The 21,474-nt window shown below is 38.7% G+C and overlaps 3 protein-coding genes across 4 annotated transcripts in view; 1 reads left to right on the forward strand and 2 right to left on the reverse strand.

Annotated features, from left to right (window-relative positions):
- Positions 1 to 2,105, reverse strand: part of mettl24 (methyltransferase like 24) — a 42,840-nt gene extending 40,735 nt beyond the window's left edge. Inside the window, exon 1 of one of the 2 annotated variants that reach the window (XM_042391505.1) lies at positions 2,026 to 2,105. The gene's annotated coding sequence lies outside the window, so the exon portion shown is untranslated. The remainder of the gene's footprint in view (positions 1 to 2,025) is intronic. The other variant, XM_042391504.1, reaches the window with a different exon arrangement.
- slc22a16 (solute carrier family 22 member 16) lies at positions 1,952 to 17,435 on the forward strand. Its single transcript, XM_042391503.1, has 8 exons — positions 1,952 to 2,163; positions 4,772 to 5,248; positions 6,657 to 6,774; positions 9,836 to 10,394; positions 11,376 to 11,503; positions 14,685 to 14,794; positions 15,376 to 15,475; positions 15,697 to 17,435. The coding sequence occupies exons 1-8, from the start codon at positions 1,961 to 1,963 to the stop codon at positions 15,889 to 15,891; spliced, it is 1,890 nt and encodes a 629-aa protein (XP_042247437.1). The 5' UTR covers positions 1,952 to 1,960; the 3' UTR covers positions 15,892 to 17,435.
- Positions 17,436 to 19,550: 2,115 nt separating this feature from the next.
- Positions 19,551 to 21,474, reverse strand: part of usta (uronyl 2-sulfotransferase a) — a 57,895-nt gene continuing 55,971 nt past the window's right edge. Inside the window, exon 8 of the mRNA XM_042390922.1 lies at positions 19,551 to 21,458. Coding sequence (XP_042246856.1) covers positions 21,166 to 21,458 — 293 coding nt within the window. The 3' untranslated portion in view covers positions 19,551 to 21,165. The remainder of the gene's footprint in view (positions 21,459 to 21,474) is intronic.

Raw genomic sequence — 21,474 nt, forward strand, 5'->3', positions numbered from 1 at the left:
TTATATCAGTCAGGTTTCTGTGTTTTAGGCAGAGCTGAAATGATTAGTTGATTAATTGACCAGATGATCAACAGAACATTAATTGCCGTCAACTAATAATCATTTAAGTCACACCAAACATTTCATGGTTTCACCTTCTCAAGTGTGAGGATTTGCTGCTTTTCCTTGTCTCTAATTGCAGTAAACTGAAATATTTTTGGACAAAATAAGCAATTTGAAGATGTCACTTTGACCATTTCTCACTATTTTCTGGTGTAAATGATTAATTGAGAAAATAATTGGCAAATTAGCAAAAATTGAAAAATTGCAGCCTTAGTAGCTGAATGAAAAAAAAGTATAGACAGGAAGTCAGTTAGGCTGCAGCGTGTTGTTTTTGAGATATTAAACATGACCTTGTGATGTTTATGAACTCAGCAGCTCATTATCACTGTGCTTAAGTTGTAAACACCAGGCATACATATTTGTTGGCCTTCAAAAGGTTGATCCTGACAGGGGTAACACCTCAGAGCACATAGTGCTCCATGATGTCAGAGGCCAGCTGTTACATTGATGGATGTTACTTAAGGACCATATATTTACAACAGAGCAAGCAGCCGTGCTTCAAGACTGATTCTGTACACATCAATGGTAAAGCAAAAATTGAAGTCCTTACAGGGTTGTGATTAAGTTACGTGTCAGAGTTTATCCAAATAATCTGTGTTTGAGGCCTAAGAAAAGGCTTTCAGGCGTCTCCAAAGTTGCATTAAATGCTCTGTATTTAATCATAATAACCTGGCTTTCACTGAGAAATCACTTATCATGATTACTTCATTGTATGAGAATGTGTGATGCAATCAAGGGCTCATTTATCATGGCTGGTGGAAACAGTTACTGTCAGAAGAAGAAATTTAAGCCAAAACAATTAAGTCTAGCTTGATCAAATAGGCATATATGATGATTCACTAAAGAGGATAGAATGAACAGAAACTTAAGATAACATGAATTTTTCTTTTTTTTCTTTTTAAGAGCTGTATAACCCTGCCATGAGGGGGGGGGGGGAAGACATTACTAAGAAGAAGGGAGGACGTTTCTCTTCATATGATAATGTTAAAAATACAGTTAGGCTTTGCTGACGCCTTCCTGACTCATTTCATTTCTCACATCAACGAGAAAAGAGAGAGAGAGACAGCAATATCAAATTCAAAAAAGAGCAATGAAATATTGGTTTCATCTAAAAAACAGTGACCCCCACCCCTATCACTACAAAGCCCTGCAATGCCACGAGCTGAGCAAAACTCACTCAGCTGGTCCTGACACTTAGTTCACTTTCTAACCCTGTTCTACCTCAGGATCAGTCTGAGAACAAACCAATTACAGTCAATCAAAATGCAGTGTTATCTGGCCCTAAAAAGACAGCACATTACCTGACCACTATGACTGACACTAAGCAAAGAAATACCTCGACAAAGTACAGACTCAGTGAGGGCAGCCTGCCCATCCAGACAGGCTGATACAATAAAATAGATCATGGCTCCCCATGGAGGAGCGGTTCTGCCAAGTTGTGCAAGGAAGACCAAGTTGAGACAGAGCTGCACTTTATAGCAGAATGCATAAAATTCTAGCCAGTCCCAACAAAATATTTCCCCAAATTCAAATACAGCAGAGTATGTCTTTACCTGCCACACTCTGAGGAACAGTGACACACACACACACACACACACCTCCCCGGCAAACTGTTATAAAGCACATCATATTACCACACACAGACATACTGTATGTACACACACAGTTTTTATCTTCTTTTTTCTTTTTTTATTATTAATATGTATATATATTTATATATATATATGTATGTATATATAAATAATGCGTGTATATGTATATGTGTATATTTTTTCAAATCAAAACTATTATCATTATTTTCATATTGTTGATGATATCTATCAGTTATGTTGGCGCGGGGGTGGGGTAGTCTGTGTCTATGAGTGTGTCTGGGTGTGTGTGTATGTGTGTGTCTGTATGTGTGTGTGTGCGCGCCCCTCCTACCTTCGCTGCGCTCCGTGGAAACCGAAGATTATTATTCAGGGTTGCAGCGCTCACAATCCGCTGCCCGCCGGGGAGAGAGACGCAAACACCGAAAATGACCGTAGAGGCCTTGTTTGACCAGCTTGGGCATTTCAAAAGGTATTATGAGCGATAGGCTTGTTTTCCAGATCTGTGAAGGTGGCATATGCTATATTCTTTGTGGTGTGAATGAGTTCGGTTTTTTTTTTTTTTTTTTTGTGGTATCAATTGAACAGCCAGTTGGGCAGCTTTGGAATATTAACTTCACTTACTGTAAGTTATTTTTCTTCCATGTTACGAATGCAGTTTTTGAAAACAAACACCAAGAAAACAATAAGAGTTCTAATCCCAGTTATCATCATTTGTGCATAAAACTTTTTATCTATTACCGTTACAATGCTTCAGTGGTGGGGGAGTCTTCAGCTAGAGGAACTGTTTTGCTCCCTTTTTGTGTTTTTTTTTTTTGAAAAATGACGAACATAGTTAAAATACTGTAAAATAAATCACAGTAAGTTTACTGTGTTTTTATTTACAGTGGCAATATTGTAACCGTAAAATGTAAGTTAAAGAAACTGTACTTAAAATCAAAGAAATTTAAGCCAAGACAATTAAGTCTAGCTTGATCAAAGAAGCATGTATGGGAATCGTAACTGTAAAAATGAAATAGTAAAATAATGATACAGTATTCCAATTATTTATTGTTAACTGTTGAACAGATGTGTAAATATCTTTCCCTGTGTGCAGAGATTGTGTATACCATGTTTACAGAAATCTAATGGCCTTCTTCCATATGACAGAAATACACACCCTGAATAGTATGAATAGTGAACTGCTGCAATTATATCTGTGATGCACAGTATAAATAGTTTTCTCTCAGACAGGACAGGAGAACAAAATAAGTTGTTTACCTTAATGACATATTAGAAGTGCACCGGTTCACACAAACTGTAGTAAAAGAGCTTGTTGCCTGCAGCTTCATCTACCAGCTCACTGTGGCTCTTTCCTCTTTTATCAATCCTCATTTGCAATATCTAAAACTAATCTGCTGACCAAACAGCACAAAACATTTTGCTGTGTAGACCAATATTTACTAACCATTAGTCCAAACAGTTTTGCATTTCCTGTACATGCTTCATAATAAAAGCCACACAGTAGTACACCAGTGAGAAACTTTTAATGTGAAGTAGCAACAGCAGGAAATGTTTGGACTGTGTGGGCCTCAACCCAACACTGTAAATAAGAATGTTTTCAGTTTCCAGTTCTTATAATTTCTGAAAATATTCTACCATCTCCCATCTAGCCATAACAGTAGCAGGGACCATGTGCAACTTTCTTACACTTGCAACTTTCAAGTGTATATATTACAAACATTAGAAAATATTACAAAGACAACATTAAATATGTAAGAAGCTTGTTTAAATCTGTAGCCACAATTCAACAAATCCTCATAAAATATCGTCAGGGGTGAAAAAGATAAATATAAGCTTTAAAATGTTGATTTACAGTTGGTTTTAGCATGAGCATACAGGAAAAAACTCACCCTAGAATTAATGTAATCTTACTGCTGCAAAAGTAATGTAAGGCGGTCATCAGTTCAGGGCACACAGCCAAGAGAGAGCAGAGCTGGATCCAAAATCATATTAAAGTGCATTGCATCCACTGCTTCGATAAAAAAAACAAAAATGTTTCACCATTACTGCCCATGTAATAACCAAGCTATGATCAAAATAAACGTTTTTAAGACTGTCAAACATAGAAATAAGCTTTTGTAGAATAGGTTACACCAAACAAGATTTTAATTACCTATTGTAACAAACTTTTACAGACATCTTAATAGCAATCTTAGCAATCACAGGGAAAATGCAAGTAGAAAGAATGTAAAGGAAATAAGATGTGATTGAAAGTGTTGATGAGCAATACCTTTTAAACAGACTCCAACGATGTTGTTGTTTCTTCCTTATATTCAACTATGAATGTATAGTAACATGTGAAGAGGACAGCCAAGGCGGTAGTGAAGTCAGGTCTCCATCAACAGCATCCATTTGGTCGCACATAGGATCTCAGGTTCAGGTTCTCCTGATGAGTAATAATCAAACACCAAATTGATAACAATTGTATTACCTTAAAGTACTGTTTTCTATGTGAAAACTAAGAAACTTACACAACAGAGACAACATTGTTTGTGTGAGTTAGTACATGAGAACAGATCTAAACAGATGACTGCTGAGGTGCTTGTGTTTAAGCCAAAATAAATGTAAATATAAAATGTTTAAAAACAGGCAGATAGTACAACAAGCACAACTGCCACAAGAGCTGACTAAATTGGTTTTTGTCTGTGGAATTGACTAAATTACTGTGGATTTCACAGCTATTTTTTAGCCAATAAAAATGTTGAATTCTGCTGACTTCTTTATCAGATTTTCTCACAAAAGCAAATGTCCATTTCATATATTTTGCATGCAATTTTTTCCTCTTGCATAACAAAATATCACTGACAACAACAACTGAGTTTTTGTTTTAAACACATTTTATGTGGCTGATTAAATAAACTACTGCTGTTTACATGTCTCGACAATGAATGTATTTATTTCACTTGGTCAAAACACTCTCCACTCGTTTTGCAGTTACTTGTTAAATGGGAGGCCAACATGATTGCCTCCAAATCACTTATCATCTCCTCTCCAGTTCTTATTTCAGCATATGTTTAATGTTTTTTATTTCTGTCCAGATTTCAGGCATGTCTGTACTTTGCAGCAGTCTTCCAGTCCGTAGCCTGTGGGATCCACTACCTGGCCTCTGTCTTCCTGGTCGAGACTCCAAACTTTGTGTGCAGTGTGCCCGGCAACATCACCGATGTCTTGTACGGTAACCTGACAAGATCTAGTCTGGATGACATCCTGCCAATATTCAAAGCAGGGACTGGGCCTTTGGTGGTGAGGACGGCTGATGGTCAACAATGGGAGCTCAGCCGGTGCCAGTGCGCCCTGCGCACCAACCCAAAAGACTTTACATACAACTTTGATGGCAACAAAACAGTGACAGCCTGCAATGGGAACTTTGTTTATGACCACACGGAAGTCTACCAAAGCATAGTTACCGACTGGGATTTAGTGTGTGAGAGAGAGTGGCTGGCCAAGCTGTGCCAGCCCACCTTCATGTTAGGGGTGCTGATTGGTGCGCTGGTGTTTGGGGACATTGCTGACAGGTAAGCAGAGGATGCATGATGGGGAGGAAGGGGAGGGTACTTTTCATGCAGAGTGGGTGTTTAGAGAGGGGAGGTAAATTGTAGGATGTGTCACCATATAAGGAAGTTCTTTTCACTTGTGTATGGGGACTACAGCACATATTAATGTATTACAGAATGTGGTTTACAGATCCTGTATTTATAATTCTGTAAACATGTACATGCAACTTTAGAGGACATGGCTGCACTTCTGCATCAACATGAAACATGATACTCTTCTCTTTCATGCTCAGTGGCTGACGTATGAGCACTGACTGAGTGTACACCTACAGTTGCCTCATGAGCTTGATTATAAGATTCTTGATAAGGAAGGATGGGTGACAGTGAGGCAGGAAGAGTTGAGGCCAGATCGGTGTGGATGATGGGATAGAGGGAAGATAGTTCAGAGAAAGAAAGGGAGGAAGAAAAGATGAGAGTGGCAGGAGGATAATAGGTGTCTGGGCACACTTTGAACAGATCAGATGACCTGGCCAAACAGCAGTTGGCTGTTCAGACCAGGCTGAAGTGGTCAGCATTTAGGAGAAGGACTTTAGTCTGATAAAGTTGGAGCTGAGGGTACACTTGCTTTGACGTCTACCCAACCATCTCATGTAACAGATCACACTAACAGAGTTAAGATGCAGCAGGTCAGGATTAAGTGCTGACGGTAGTGGTTATTATGGATGAGCACCTTTCTGCACCTCATGTTACTTTTTACAATTTTAATACATGCTCTTATTCACCAGGGCCAAGTGCTTTTATGAGGTGGGTATTGTCAAAGTCTAGATGTCAATGTGAGGTCAAGTCAGTCATTAATGTGTTATATTTAGCAGGCAAAAAGATGTTGTGGCATCTCCTCCATGTAAGCAAAGAGCAATCACATACTTATATTATACTGTTAACGCAGATAATTTCTATTAGACGTTGTGCAGGAAAAATTGATGCAAATCTGTAAGGCATGAAGAGAAGTGTCAGTCCACAAACTTGCACAATGCTGCAGGAAGAATGAATGATTATTTGACCAGTTTGGGCTTGAACTTGTAACCAGATCCACATAAATTTGATGTTTAATGGTTTTCTAATGTCACAGTAAACATATTGTAAAGCTAGCTTTCGAACTTATTTAACTTTTCTGTGCAATTGTATCCAAACATGTAATATACGATATTCAATACCTACATCATACTGTTGATCTAGTCATACCTTGCTTACAGCATTGCGCCCTGTAGACCTTGTTTCAAGTCCCCCAGTACACTTTTACAATTACTGTAGATGATCCATTATTTCATAGATTGCTTACCTGTGTTTCTCTCTGTCCCTCTGCCTCTTTATCTTTTACTTTCTCTCTCTTTTTCTCTCCTCTACCTGCATGGGTGTCTCTCTCCTTCAGGGTTGGTCGTGTGAGGATCCTAATGCTCACCAGCCTCTGTCAGTTTGGTCTCGGGGTATGTGTGGCGTTCTCTGGAAACTACTATTTATTTGTAGTGCTCCGATTTCTCCTTGCCATGGTGAGTTCAGTGCTTGTATGTTTGTGTAGCTACTTCTACAAAGCCTGGTTGTATATCTGTGTGTTCACGTGTCATTGTTGGCTCTGCTGTAATATGAAATTCAGTGCAGACTCCGAAACTTGAAATTTAGCTGATAGAGGTAATTTGCCACTGCCATTTGCCATTTAAAACACTAATATCAATCTATGAATGCTGACATTTGGAAACTAATCTTTGTTATTAATGCCTGTGCCTTACTTTCCACTCCCAGCTTGTAAACAAACACACTCCTTCAGGCCCACTATGTGTTTGTAATTTCTGGATGCTCAAAACAGTTCACAAAATGTTCTACAAAACAATCTTTCCGCCAATTGCTAATGTTCTCCATGAACATATTAGGAGCCACCTCATACAGTCAAGCCAACACTCAAACCAAAGCAAGATGTTTGCACCAGCTGTGGATAATAACAAATATAATAAGCAAAAAATATAACAAACTATAACTGTGGAACCTTTACTGGACATTTCTTCCCTCTTCGTTACTAGGAAGAAGTTGTTATATTTAGGCAGTGTTTGTTTCAACATATCCACCTTGAAAAACAGCCAAGATAAAGATGAAATACTAACAGTCTTATAATGTAGTAAAAGCCTATTATTTGAAGTTTAAAGAGTTGTTAAGGGAAACATGTCAAACATAGATCTCTGTGTATGACATTTACATCTGAGTTGAGCTGATGTTCTTGCTCATGCTGTTTAGGTTAATGTCTAAAGTGTAAACATCAGATTACGTCTTACAAACGAAATTAGCTCTTGTGTACTGGTAAAAGTCGGTCGGTTCAATTAGTGTATCATTGTATGTTTATGTGTGTGCACATTTCTGTTTCTGTGTACAGAGTAACACATAATAAGTGCATAAAAGAACATGTTTACAAGCCAAAGGTAGGGAGTCATTACGGTTACAGACCCGCGTGGCTATAAAAGTTGTGCTGAAAGAGCTTACACAGTCTGTCTACTGTTCCACCCCTCTCCGTCTTCTCCCTTCCCCCCTCAACTTCTCCTCAGCTACAGCTGTTGTTTTTCACATAGACTCAGACTCTCAGACAGCGTGGACTCAGTCTGAACAGCCGCGCTTAACACAGTGTAGTTTCAGTCTGACAAGCAGGTATTTACGGCCTGATTATCACACTGAGATTTAGACATGTCTTTTTTCAAAAGGAACTGGCATGGAAAAAAAAACATTAAACATATTTAAGTCATATATCAACATACTACTGATGTACTCTTCCTGTGTCTCATAGATGTGCTTGTGTGAAAAATGGTCAGGAGGCAATCCAGGGGCCTTAAACGTGTAACATATGTTTGCATATTTAACATATTCTTCCTCTTACAAATGAAAAATTGAATTCATAAGTGATAAAACAAATCGTTGCTCAGTTGAATACGCTCAGAGGTTTTTCTGCTAAAGCCTTTTAGCTAAAGTGGTCTGGTATAACCAGTAGCTTATAGTGGCTAATATTAGCTATTGTCAGCAAACTTTAGCATTTAGCATTATCCCATTTAGGACTGCAACTATCAATTATTTTCATTATTGATTAAACTGCCAATTATTTTTTTATTATTAATTGATTAGTCACTTTGTCGATAAAATGTCAGTAAATATTGGAAAATGGCCATTATAATTTTCCACAGTCCAAGTTGACATCTTCAATCTTCATCTTTTTTTGTCCAACCAGCAGTCCAAATCCCAAAGATATTCAGTTTACTATCATGTATGACAAAAGCAGAATAGTTGCCGCTGCTGTTCAGCAATATAAACTTGATATCTTGATAACATGCTGAATATTTGGCTGTTTAAAATCCCTGCATACTTAACAATCAGACACTGTGCTCATTAAAGAAGTTCGACACTTCACTTTTAATTCTATATCACAAGTATGTCTATTGAAAATTTGTTATATGAATGCACCAATCTGATTTGCCAGATATTGATATTATTATGCAGACTGGGTATTGGCCAGGCATGACCAAACCACATTACAAATCAACTTTATCAATGTTATTATAAATCCAGAGTTTCATATTCATATTACTTTACTGAAAGAGGTACTGCACACTTAAACATGTTTTTTGAGCTGTAAACTAAATGATATGACTGTACTGTGATGTAACATATAAATGCTGGTGTTAATATTGACATTTCTTACCAAATTTATAAAAATCTGCTTTTCATTGGTTGAAAATGGCTCAACTCACCACCTAGTGTTTTAAAGCAGCCCTGAACCTTGTAAGGCCAATGCTGACATAGAGTCGACCGGTTGGGACTTGTCTATGTCATGAAATTTATATAAAAAAAGAATGTTAACGCCCTGACGGCTACGTACTGACACTCCCCCACAGACACACATACACTGGAGAGTCTCAGGTAGTACAGCCGCTAACTCAGCTACAACAAAGGTACCACACAGAAACTTTTACTTTCACCAGCTTATGTGATTGGCCACTGCAGCATGATGTTGGGCTGCACTCCCGCAGCATAAACACACTGCCCCCATTCAAATGAACGGGATGACTGCCATTTTTCCCGCATTTCTGTATTTGGTGTGAATGCAGCCTTACCCCCCCATACAATCACAGTCCTCTGCTGCATTTTCTAAATATGCTGGGAGGGAGGGAGCTAACAGAATTTGGGGGTATAGTTACTTAAAAATGATCCCAATGAGTTCCATGCACTGTGGTATACAGATTTCCAATTTGGGAAAAAGAGAGCACTTGTTTCAGATTGGGGACCTGTATTGGTAGAAACCCTGTGATGAGGTACTGAAATTGGTATTGGGCAAGAAAAAGTTGTATTGTCACATCCCTATATATGTATTTAGCATATTTTTGTTGCAATTGACCATTACAATGTCCAGTTTCTTTCTCTCAAGCCTATTTATCAACAGAACATTTTAACCCTTTTTCTATATCTCCCCTTCTCCTTCAATCCTATCCTCTGTCATCTCCTCGCCCTCACCCTTTTCCTCATTCTATCTTACAATCCTCCTTCCTCTTTTCCTCCTGCCTCCTTCCTTTCATTTGGCAGGTGTCCAGCGGCTACCTGGTGGTGGTGTTTGTCTACGTGACCGAGTTCACTGGCCTCAAGGTACGCACATGGACTTCTATGCATGTGCACGCAGCCTTTGCAGTTGGCATCATGGTGGTAGCTTTGACTGGCTACCTGGTGCGGGTCTGGTGGATCTACCAGATCATCCTCTCCATATGCACCTCGCCCTTCTTGCTCTTCTGCTGGAAGTTCCCCGAGACGCCTTTTTACCTGATGGCCAAGGGCCGTTACAAGGAAACTCAAACCCTACTAGACACGATAGCCCGCTTCAACGGCCTTGAGTGCAGGATGAGGGCCGAGGATCTCCTGGAGCCAGAGGACAAGAATAGCAGAGCTCTGCTGGAGAAGGAGTCAGAGGAGCGGCCATTGCAGTCTGAAAAGAAACTATCCATCCTCGATCTTTTCGGTAGTTGGAGGATGGCGGGGCGCACATGCACAGTGTGGGCCATCTGGTTCATCGGCAGCCTTGGCTATTACGTCTTTTCTTTGGGCTCAGTCAACCTAGGAGGAAATCAGTACATTAACCTCTTCCTTGCTGGTAAGTGTTTGGCTGATGAGTGTGCAAGAAAGAACAAGGAAAATAGTAGTAATGATATTGCACAATTATTCAATAACAACCTTCTTGGGTCATCCAAATATAGAGATACTTGAGGTTTTACTGGTGGATGGATTACTGTTGACAACCGCCGCACTACTTTTAAATGCAGACTGTGTGTTTGTTTCCATGTGTTTCTTCGTGTTGGTCTGTTTTAGTGTGTGTGCTCTGAGGCTGGAGGTTTTTTCAGGTTGCCTGTTTACATATCTGCCTCCTCCCATGTAAACAAAAAGGCATCTTAGCCATGAACTTAGTCCGACCCTGGTTACCAAGTTGAGCAGGGTACTATTTAAAGCTGCCTGGAGAATCACAGTGTGAACAATTCTGATTGCGTTTGTGCTATGGTCATATAGGGTCATATATTACTTGGAGGGAAATATATTACTTAGGGGAATATTATGTCATTGAGAAAGCAGTAAGATACTTTGCTGTTCTCCATTTTGGCTTTGTCAACTGTTCTGTTTCTGGTAATAAAGAGGGTAAACAGGACGGTTTTTACAGAAAATCAATAAAATAGCTGTACGAAAAATTGTTTATTTAACAAATCAAGAACTGATTAAGTGAAATGTACTGCTCATTGACAGGATGGGCTTTTCTCAAGCAAAACCCAGTATTAACCTTCATTCTCAATACACAAACTGTGTACATTGTAAGATAGTTATTTCATAAAATGATATCTATAAACTAATATTTTTGCTACTAATAATGTCTGTGAATTACACTTTATCAAACACATCAACACAGATCATACAAAAAAGGCTGCTTTTTTCTTTGGAGACATATGTTGGAGCACATTAGGAGGCTTAGCGTCACCAACATTTCAGATGCAGGTTATTTAGGTCCCCTAGATAGAATGTCATGGTGTCACTGTGTCACTGCCACGATAACCTCTGACCGAGAGCTGCTGTGATTGGTTGTTTCCAGGTGCAGTGGAGCTCCCCTCTTATCTGGTTGGTTGTTTTGCAATGGACCGGATCGGCAGGAAGAGGACTTGTGCCCCAGCTCTGCTCCTGGCCGGGATCGCTTGTATGCTCATCATTGTGGTCCCCAGTGTATGTAAATATAAAGTGACATTCTTCCGAGTATTATTACTCATGTTGTTCACCTTTCTCACATGCTTAGATGCATGCATGTTCACGATCTATTCAATCATTACAAAAACTTCTGTTATAAACAAAAAGTTAAGAGGAACTGGTGAGATGCAACACAAATCATTCTGTTATCATCAATACAGGCAAGTTATCTTTCCAGGAATGCTTCTCTTTCTCTCATTGTTATGTGCTATAACTTGCATTTTTGACCACAATTGGAGCATCGCACTTGTCACAGTGACACCGCTGTCAACAAGTTGTGACTGTTAGTTGTGGGAAAGGGGCAAGCTAGAAACAGAAATAGTCTATTTTATTTTGAGTATTTTCTGCACTGGCACAATCTGTCTGGACCATTAGCTCTTGAGTTTATTGTCCTGACATTTCCCAGAGCCACTGGACTGCTGTTACTGTTAAGCCCTGATACATGACACACTGGCACTTCCTAGTGTGTGTGTTCTGAGCTGTGACTCAAATTAGTACTGCCTATGGTTGAATTGGCAAACAGCTGGTACTTAATGTCCGAGTCAACATGACCTTTGACATTGAAAGCCATTCTGAACGGAGCAGGTCAACAAACATAAGGTGAAAAATAACGACTTGGAGAAAGACAGATTAGTCTATCCATCATGTTCTTCTCTCCTCTCTCTGATTGTGTCACTGTAGTAACTTCAGACACAACTTGATGAAAATACATCTGCAGACGTGACACAGCCCCACATACCATAGTGTCTGCAACTTTCTTTAGTAAATTACGTACAAAGACAAATATATCTTCCCTTGGCAAACATGCCACAGTCTGTAATGTTAATACATATGAGAGATAAGTTTCACAGAGGATGGAAGTGTTCAGAATCCCTTTAATGACCAGAATAGAATATGTGAACTTGTTTTGGCGACAGTTTCTTAGTGACAGGGCTTAAAATATGTACAATGGACACTTTCGACACCCAATCAGACCAGATTAACGGACAAACAGACTTCAGTATAATGAGAAAGATAACTTATCATATCCTCTCTTCCTTCCTTCTCTCAACTTCTTCACCTTCCGGTTGGTTACATTGTATTGCAGTATACTGTAGTATGTGTTTTGCTACTGGGTATCTATTCTTTTCCTTATATTCAGCACATACTGTATGTGTGTTCAGCATGTACTTCTCTTAAAGATCTTTTGATTCAAAGCCTTGTCAAGGCTGAAGTCATAAGAAAACTCACCTGTATTTATAACTTGCCTGCCTCACTCTACCCTGTTTATTTTTTAACCTAAGCTCCTTCTTGTTTGACACCTCTTTGCCCTCTAATTCATCACTGTTAGGGGTGTGTCACTCAGCTTCTTATGCTGTCAGTGTTCAGCAAACTTGACATTAGTCACACACTTTCTATAGATTCTGTAGTTCTTTCTATAGATCTTTGCACAGTGTGCTCTTCTGTTCTGGGCCTGAGCTTCCTATACATACTTGTTAAGCAGGTTTTTTCATATATTTTTGAAGATTTGTAATGCCAGTGTTTTTAACTTAAGCAGCTAAAGACCTCATTCAGTTATAAATGTCTCAGAAAGTAACAGTCTCCCTATTTATCTACTCTGAGCGCTTTTGAATACGTCTGTGCTGTATTCTATTAGTAATGGAGTTATATATAATGGAGTAATAGCTCTCTCAAGCCTAACATTTATACTTATTTCAGTGACTTTACTTACCCCAATCTGTATTTTTCTGGCAAATTTGGCGTCTGTGCAAGATGAAAAAAAATCACTTCTGCCACCACAACTGACCACTCACAGTAGAAATGAGGTTACCAGTGTTCAAGCTCACATAGGACAGGGAAACCAGTTATTTCCACACAAACAACCCTATGTGTGTCCTATATACACATGTGACTACATACACAATGTCTGCACCGCAAATACCATGTAAACAAACCATAGCAATGATTGCTCCATAGCATAGTTGGAAATACAGTTGGAAATAAGAACACAAAATAATAAAGAACTTAACGTCACTTAACATTAGTGGAGCCTAAAATAAAAATGGTTGAATTCAGACCAACAGTTTAAAAATAAATCATTAGGATGGGATCACCTCACACAGCCTCTCTCTCGCTGTGTGTATCTTTATCCTGGTATCCCGGTTATAACGCCAGGCTGAGTTATAGTTCTCCAAGTGTTTGCTAGAGAGCCACTGGAGCTCCTGATATCACAGCTCTCTTTACAAGTACAGACGATGCAGTTCTTCATTCTGACTGTACTGTTCCCACACACTCATGAAATATTCACATACACATTTAAAACACTTGAATACACAGTAAAATTAAATGCTTGACTCCTCCTTGTACATATATATTTTAGACTTCGAGTAAACTTGAAGTAAAAGTACTTTGTATTAGTCTACATTAGTAGCTTATTGTACATATTTGTTTGTAAGGATTAAAAAATATATTATTTACATGACTAAAGTTCTGTACTCCAGCACATGACACTAATATAGTTAGCTTTTTACCCACCCCTCTTCATTTTCCTACATATTGTTGTATTATATTCTAGTTAATCTGAGACTTGACCTACTTAATAATTAATTAAATTTCCAGCTAATAGCCAGCCACAATAATGAGATGCCTCTTCACTGTATTACATTACCTTATTTTTGACATGACAGTTATAATGAGATGCTGTGAGTGAAATACTAATGCACATCTATATATGCACACACACAGACACTCGCATGCAGTGTTCGCATGCATAGATACGTAAAGAGAAGCAGTTCTGTTTTATGGTTCCCATGCCACCATGTATAACAGTTAAGTAAAGTAATAATAGAGTCACTGAGGGGGCATTCATTCCTTCAGTTATTAGATCACTTATCAGCAGATCTGGTAAAATAGAATCAAGTCAGCATGCACTTTAGGTCACCCATCCATGGAGGACTGTAAGGTAGTGTGTGCTCTTGTTTAAAGCTTGACTATTAATGTCTGATGATAGTCTGATGAAGCGCCTGATGGTCAAAGGTCAAGTGTCTGTGTTTTTGAGTATGAAAAAATCATTTATATATATCATTTGTAATATCATTTACTGGGTAAAGGCTCTAAAAGCACAAGTTTTGCCATGGGAGGTTTTGTCTGTCATTGTCAAACTCACTTGTCTTTTCTACAGGACATCAAGGTGCTGGCCATCGCTCTCAGCATGACAGGAAAGTTTGCCATCGCCATCGCCTTTGGTCTCATCTACCTGTACACCTGCGAGCTTTACCCGACAATCATCAGGTAAGAGTTAAGAGCATCAGATCACGTAAAGCTCCCTGGGACATAGAGTACATGACTCTGAACTAGAATCTACTTGTGATTTGTCTTTTTAAAGACATTTTTGTTTGAACATGCTTCTTAAATTAATCTGAAAGAAGAAAATGTTTAGTTTGGTCTCCACTCTTTTAATATATTGACATTTTGGGCAGTCCTATTTGTTAAAACTAGAATACTACCTAATAAACTTTAAAGCAAAAAAAAAAAAAAAAATCTAAATGTATTTTTGTTTACATTCTGCACAGCATAGTCTGTAAGGCTGCTAGCATTGAGTTGCTGTTTAAGGAAAAAAATAATCAAGGATGAAAGACTCATGAGAGTCATTAAAATTATATGTTTTATAATTCTATCATTCTGTATGTGTAGATAAGTTATGCTACACTTCATAACGTAACAACCCTCAAATAATTTAGCTTTTTTTGCTGGGAATTTAAAGTAATTAACTCTTGTATATGTTGGTGGTGATGCTCATTTTTGTCTTCTATAATGTGATGGCCATGACATACAGTATAGCGCTCAGCTGACTGTGTAAGCTCCTCCTCCAGGTCTCTGGCAGTAGGTAGTGGCAGTATGATGTGCCGTGTTGGCAGTGTGGTGGCTCCCTTCTGTGTATACCTGGCTGACGTCTGGGTCTACCTACCTCAGGTATACATACACGTTTACTTTCAGCTGTCTCTCTCAGAACATCTTTTTTTAAAATGTTTTGTTTATGTTTAAGTTGCAAACCTTTGCCATTTAGCCACCTTTGTGCCCTGTTCCCATTCATTATAGTTTATTTACAAAGGTATCCTGGCAACAAAACAAATTTTAACAAATTTATTCTTTCCTTTTTTTATTTATTTTTTTAAATCATGACCCCTGTGTAGCTAATCGTGGGAATCCTGGCATTTATTATCGGAGTGCTGACATTGCTGTTGCCTGAGACTCTGGGCAAGCCTCTAACAACCACCTTGGAAGAAGCTGAAGCTCTGGGACGCGAGCCGAGCAAGAGGAACTCAGCCCTGGGCAATAAAGACGCTGAGGATGGGTTGGAGATGAACCAACATGTGGATAGTGCCTGAGCTGTACACTGCTGGACAGAGACAGACACACAGAGAGAAGCTTTGGAAAAACAGAGTGGAAGGAAAAGAGAGGAGATGATGGCTGCCAAAACCTGAAACAGTGACATCATTGATTTATTGGGTTGTTGAAAAAAAAGAAAAGAAAAAAGAACACACTTTTATTAGAACCAGTTGAAATTAAGTGCTTGTTGACATTTTGTTCTGCAAAGTGACCAGCAGTTTAGTACTCAAAGGGTCTTGAGACATTACAGAAACCTTTCTGCTCGTACTCAAATCTCAGTAATGTAACGGTCAGTCACAGACATAGTCCAATCAGAGCAGTCCATGAATTTTGATTATCAGGAAAATCATGTGCTATGTGTGTATTGTGTAGTGTGTGTGCGCGTGTGTGATACATATCTTGTGTATCCAAGACCAAGGAAATATGAAGGATGTATCATTTCAGTTTATGAGTCTTTTTTCTTATTTTTGTAGTTTTGGCCATCATTGCTATTACACATTATACTCATCAAAGGTAATGGCCGATTAATCTAAACCACTTTATTTGGAGGCTCAACTGAAAGACAGCTTGTGTTTCTTGCACCCTCAGACATCTTTGTTATGATGTTGCTCTATTCACAGATATCAGCAATCACCTAACTTGTGAGTAGAGCATTCTTATTACTGACAGGACTGATGGCCAAAACTACAAAAAACAGACCCAAGTTGTAAATAAATGTGTGGAAAGTGAAAGTGAATGGGACTATGTTAGTGATACAACAGCCATCTGCTGTTAATGTACCAGTAATCATGAATCATGATCAACTGCAGATCATGGGATTAAAGCATAAGGATGCAATGTTATTCTAAACATACATTGTAGAGTCATGACCCAAATAATAGAATATTTTATTCTAATATCAAAGAGGTGCCTTATTTTTCATTTTAAAGTCACCTTTTAATCTTTTTTTCAACAGTCATTTTAAATCTCAGGGCATCTACTTTTGGTTATCACTGTGAAACTATACGAATGTATAATTTTAATTTAACACTCAGTTTGACATTATCCTTGATTCCATCTTGCTTAAGATGCCATCACTTAGCTTAACTTTAAGCGTGTGTGTGCGTGTGTGTGTGTGTGTGTGTGTGTGTGTGTGTGTGTGTGTGTGTGTGTGTGTGTTAGTGAGTACAATAGTGAAGTACATGGAAGTCAGTATCCTCACTTTCTACATGTATATTTAGATTATGAAATCTAGATGCTGGACATACTGAAGGAAATGAGCAACTGTATATGAAGTAACACAACATTACTGTATTTTCAAGAGTCAAGACGCGATCATGGGATGTTTGGACCAAACACAGGAATGAACTACAACAGTTGTAGTACACTAGCATGTATTTTTTCACATCAAACAGTTGTGTGGTGCTTTAAACTGAAGGAAAACAAGTAATGCATTACTCAGGCATTCAGTTCTGAACTGTTCATAATCAACAGTATAATTTTTTTTTGTATGAATAGCTACTTTGTGAGTATTATTTTTATTTTATTATCACAAAATAAATAAGTTGGCTAACACTGATGTTGTTAGCCTCTTCATTATTAAAGTATACTTTTTAATTATGTCTTGCTTATACAAAAAAAAAAAAAAATTGGTGACTGCTCTGCTGTGCAAGTTAAAGCTCTCTCTCTCTCTCTCTCTCTTTCTCTGGCTGTCCAAAAGGGGACTCGTGGGGTTCAAGGGAAAACTATTTTTGTCTTACAAGGAATATAGAGCAGGTCTGGGAACAGCCCACTGATACTAACGGCTTCCTATTCGCTGGTGGAGAGGAGTTCCCCACACCCAGCAAGCCCCCTCTGCACCACCCAACACAAGAACAAAGCCTCTGTGTTCAACTTTAGAGTAGAAATTCTGCAGATGTGTGTGCCAGTGTATATGTGTTTCTGTGGATGGACTAGCTGAAGCTATGCACTTTACTTGAACCATAACCTGTTCAGTGATACTCTCCCTGCCATGGGACGCTTTAGCCTTGGTGGTATTGCTCTCAGGATCACTTCTACTCATTCTGATGTACTGGTTTGAAAAATGTAAAGATTTACCTTTTAAATGAGACCAGGGTTGACTGTAATCAAAAGGGTTGGAGAACAGTAACCTTCTTATTTTGGGTACATTATTTTTGAGCTTGTGTACAAAAAAGGAGTGTCTGGTTAGAGGTTAAGAACCAAACTGCTAATGTGAACTTTCAGTTCTGTTATGACACTGATGCTCCAAATAGTGTGTGGTTAGTACTGGACACTGTGGAGTGAAGATTCTGTCAGCGATTTCCATCCAGTGTGCACTGTACTGTATATGTGTGTGCTCTTGTATTTCTTCTATTCCTGCAAAATTGAGTTTTAGACTTACAGAGTGCAGACATTTTTGGAAAGTGAGGTTATGGTAAGGGTGAGTTTGTTGTGATGGGTGAATTTAATATTAGGGAGAAGGAAATGTCAATGAAGAAAAGTATAGAAGTATAAACTCGTGTAACTTGTGTATGAAATAGAAACAGGCAAAAAAAAAAAACAATGGCAGTATTTTATGGCCCATTAAATACAGTATTCATGTTACGGTTTCTGGGAGAGCTGAACTACAGTTGGTGAATATATCCATATTTATAGCCTCATGTTTCATTCTTGGCCTCTACCGACCCACATGCACACACATTAAGTGTACAATAATACACACCATACTGACTGCAAACACTGTTTTTTATTAACTCAAGTGCGCTTGAGCAATCCTGGAAACATGGGAAGAGGACACCATTTGCTGGTCATATTTGGAAGTGAATATAGCTGAGAGTTTGAAACGCGATCCAACAGCTAGTGACTGATGTTTATTTCAAAGAATGAAATGACAAACCCTTTCCGTAATTTCTAAAGCTTGTGTAGAGGTTGTGTTGCCTGTGTTAAAGCTATTATTATCATACAGTTGCTCCGAATCAAAGTGAGCTGCTTGATGATGGTTTGTTTTTTGTAGTTAGAAGGCAGTTTTTCCTTCTTTAGGTCTGAACTCCTCTGTGTCGTGAGACTACTTCGATGTTTGGTTGTCATATATTTCACCTTTTCTTGCATCTTGTTGCTTTAGCTCATAGTAAGTGACAACGGGTGAAAAGGCTACCTGGGTTGCTAAAATTACAAGAAATCAATAGCAAGGAATTCTTGGATCGAGGCAACAATCTAACAAGATGACAGATGTAACAAACACTCATTTGTGTAGCATTCATCAAAAACTGCATCTTATAGTCGTATAGTATGTATACATTTTTGAATGTCAGGACCAAATGCACGAAGAGAAGGAAGACTGAGAGGGGAGTACGATGTGTTTCTTATAAATAATTTTAAAGGGGATGCATAGATGTTCTCCTGACTGGGGTTGTCACAGCTGGGGAGCTAGAAGGAAGATGAGTGGAGTTTGAGTGGAGTGATGGGTAAGCTGCTGCAGGGAAGAGAAAGCTATGCATCTGGTAAAATAAATGACGGGCTGGACGTGTAGGCAGCTTTGTAAGTAGCTGGTTGTAAATCTGATATGTGGAGAAGCATGGAGGACTTTAGGAGTGTTGAAGATGAGGCAGGCTGGCATTCTCAAAACAAACAGCCTATTATGAACCAACAAACCATCTTCCAGTGAAGCAGACACAGTAGCTGCAATAGTTTGAGCACATTTATTTTAAAGACCGTAAAATGATGGACTGCATTAGTTGTTGTTAACCAGTTTTCAGATGTTGATATAAACTCATTCCGGACACCCTTGAAATGCCAAGAATCGTCTCATAGCCGCCAGAAACCAAAGATACAAATGATCAAGATATTAAAACATTTTCTTTCCTTCCTGAGAACTTTTTTATCTGGAATGCAAATGAATACAAAATAATAAATTAAAAACTGGCAAAAAGGAAACACTGAACACAAACCAGGACAATGTAAAGGTACAGACAATGGAGATTAGGATGGTAGAGTGAAATACATAGATGACAGTCATATATTAGCTTATGGTTACTCTTTTCTGGGTGTTTTTTTTTTTGTTTTTTTTACAAGAGTGATGGAAAAACATGCACTCTGAACAGCTGCTGGAGAAATTAGAAATTAGTTTTAGCTGGGATTGGAAACACTAGAAACACACTTTCATGGTAATATTCTGAGAGTGAAAACAAACCCTTTAAACAGTAACATCATCTTATTTGAGATAAAATGCAATTAGCATCCAGTTTGGTGAACAAATCCCTCATTTTTTGCTGCAGGATCTCAGAAAAAGTGCAGTATCTTCATACAGTTTTGTAATGCAACGCAGTAGAAACACTGGTATTTGGCAAGTTCAATCTTTCAAACTTTGGATTCAACAAATTACAGTATGCTCCGTAATTACTTTTTTAGTGTTTGATGCACAAGCCAGCCTAAATTCTCGACAAACAATGACCTGTCCCAAATAATAACTCTATGCTAAAATACACTGCTGGTTTGGTCAAACTCAATCATTCATGCACACATTGTTGGAATTCTTTGAATTCATAATTGAGTGCTTACTGTTTAACCCTCATTTATACCTAATGATATTTTACAAATTAAACAAAATGTTATAAACCAATACTGTAACAACTGACTTGACTATGTCACAATTCCACCAGCTGTGCACTGAGGTTCCTGTCACACAGTTACTGGAACTCTTAACAAGGTTTGGCACTTACAACTAATATACATAAAGGCTTTTGGCACTCTTTTTATTCATGGATACCATTTCCTATTGGGCTTTCCAGCTTTTAAGACATTAACAATCTCATAATGTATGAACCTCTCTCTTGATGCAACATCTCAGAAGTCCTCTCCTATAGTAAATACCCCAGATTTAGCTCTCCACATCTTGTGCTAATCTCACCTGGAGATTACAGCGATGATAGGTTCCTTAATAAAAAACGAACCCCAACACAAGCTCAAATGAAAACTAAACTTCAAATAAACTGAGCTTAATATTATTTCCCATTGTCCTTAGTCAAATTTTAAATAAAGCATTTTGTCCTTCCAATTACTCAACCCCACAGTCCTCAGTGCTGAGCCTGTCGTGATAGGAGTCTACTGCAGATGGAAAACAGAGCCCGTAAAAAGACGAGCGTCAGGATCCGCACACCCCTGAACACACCTCACTTTTCTTGGGAATGCTGAGAGACAGGGCACGTTTCCCCGTTGCCCTCAGGCTGCCTTCAGCTATCTCCAGCCAATTCTAGACAATCAGCTTTTGGCTATGTCCACTGTTAATCAGACAGTTCTTAAGGATGGACCAGCCAGCTGTTGGCATCCTCCAGATCTGTATCCAGCTCCTCATCTTCATCCAGAGGCTCTGGGGTTCGGAGGGCCAGCTCCCGTAGGAAAGCAGGTGAGTAGGCGGGGGGTTGGGAGACAGATTTGAGGCCAATTTTTTTCTTCATGAGGTGGAACTGGTCGCGAATGAAGTTGTAGAATTCATACTCGTAGCGCATGCGGTGGTAGAGCACTTGCAGGGCCTCCAGAGTGGGAGTGTGTTTACGCACTGTGCCAGTCATGTTCCCCATCTTCCTGTAGTCTGCAGAAAAAGATGG

Source organism: Thunnus maccoyii, chromosome 17 (genome assembly GCF_910596095.1).
Source record: "Thunnus maccoyii chromosome 17, fThuMac1.1, whole genome shotgun sequence".
Classification (NCBI taxonomy): Eukaryota; Metazoa; Chordata; class Actinopteri; order Scombriformes; family Scombridae; genus Thunnus; species Thunnus maccoyii.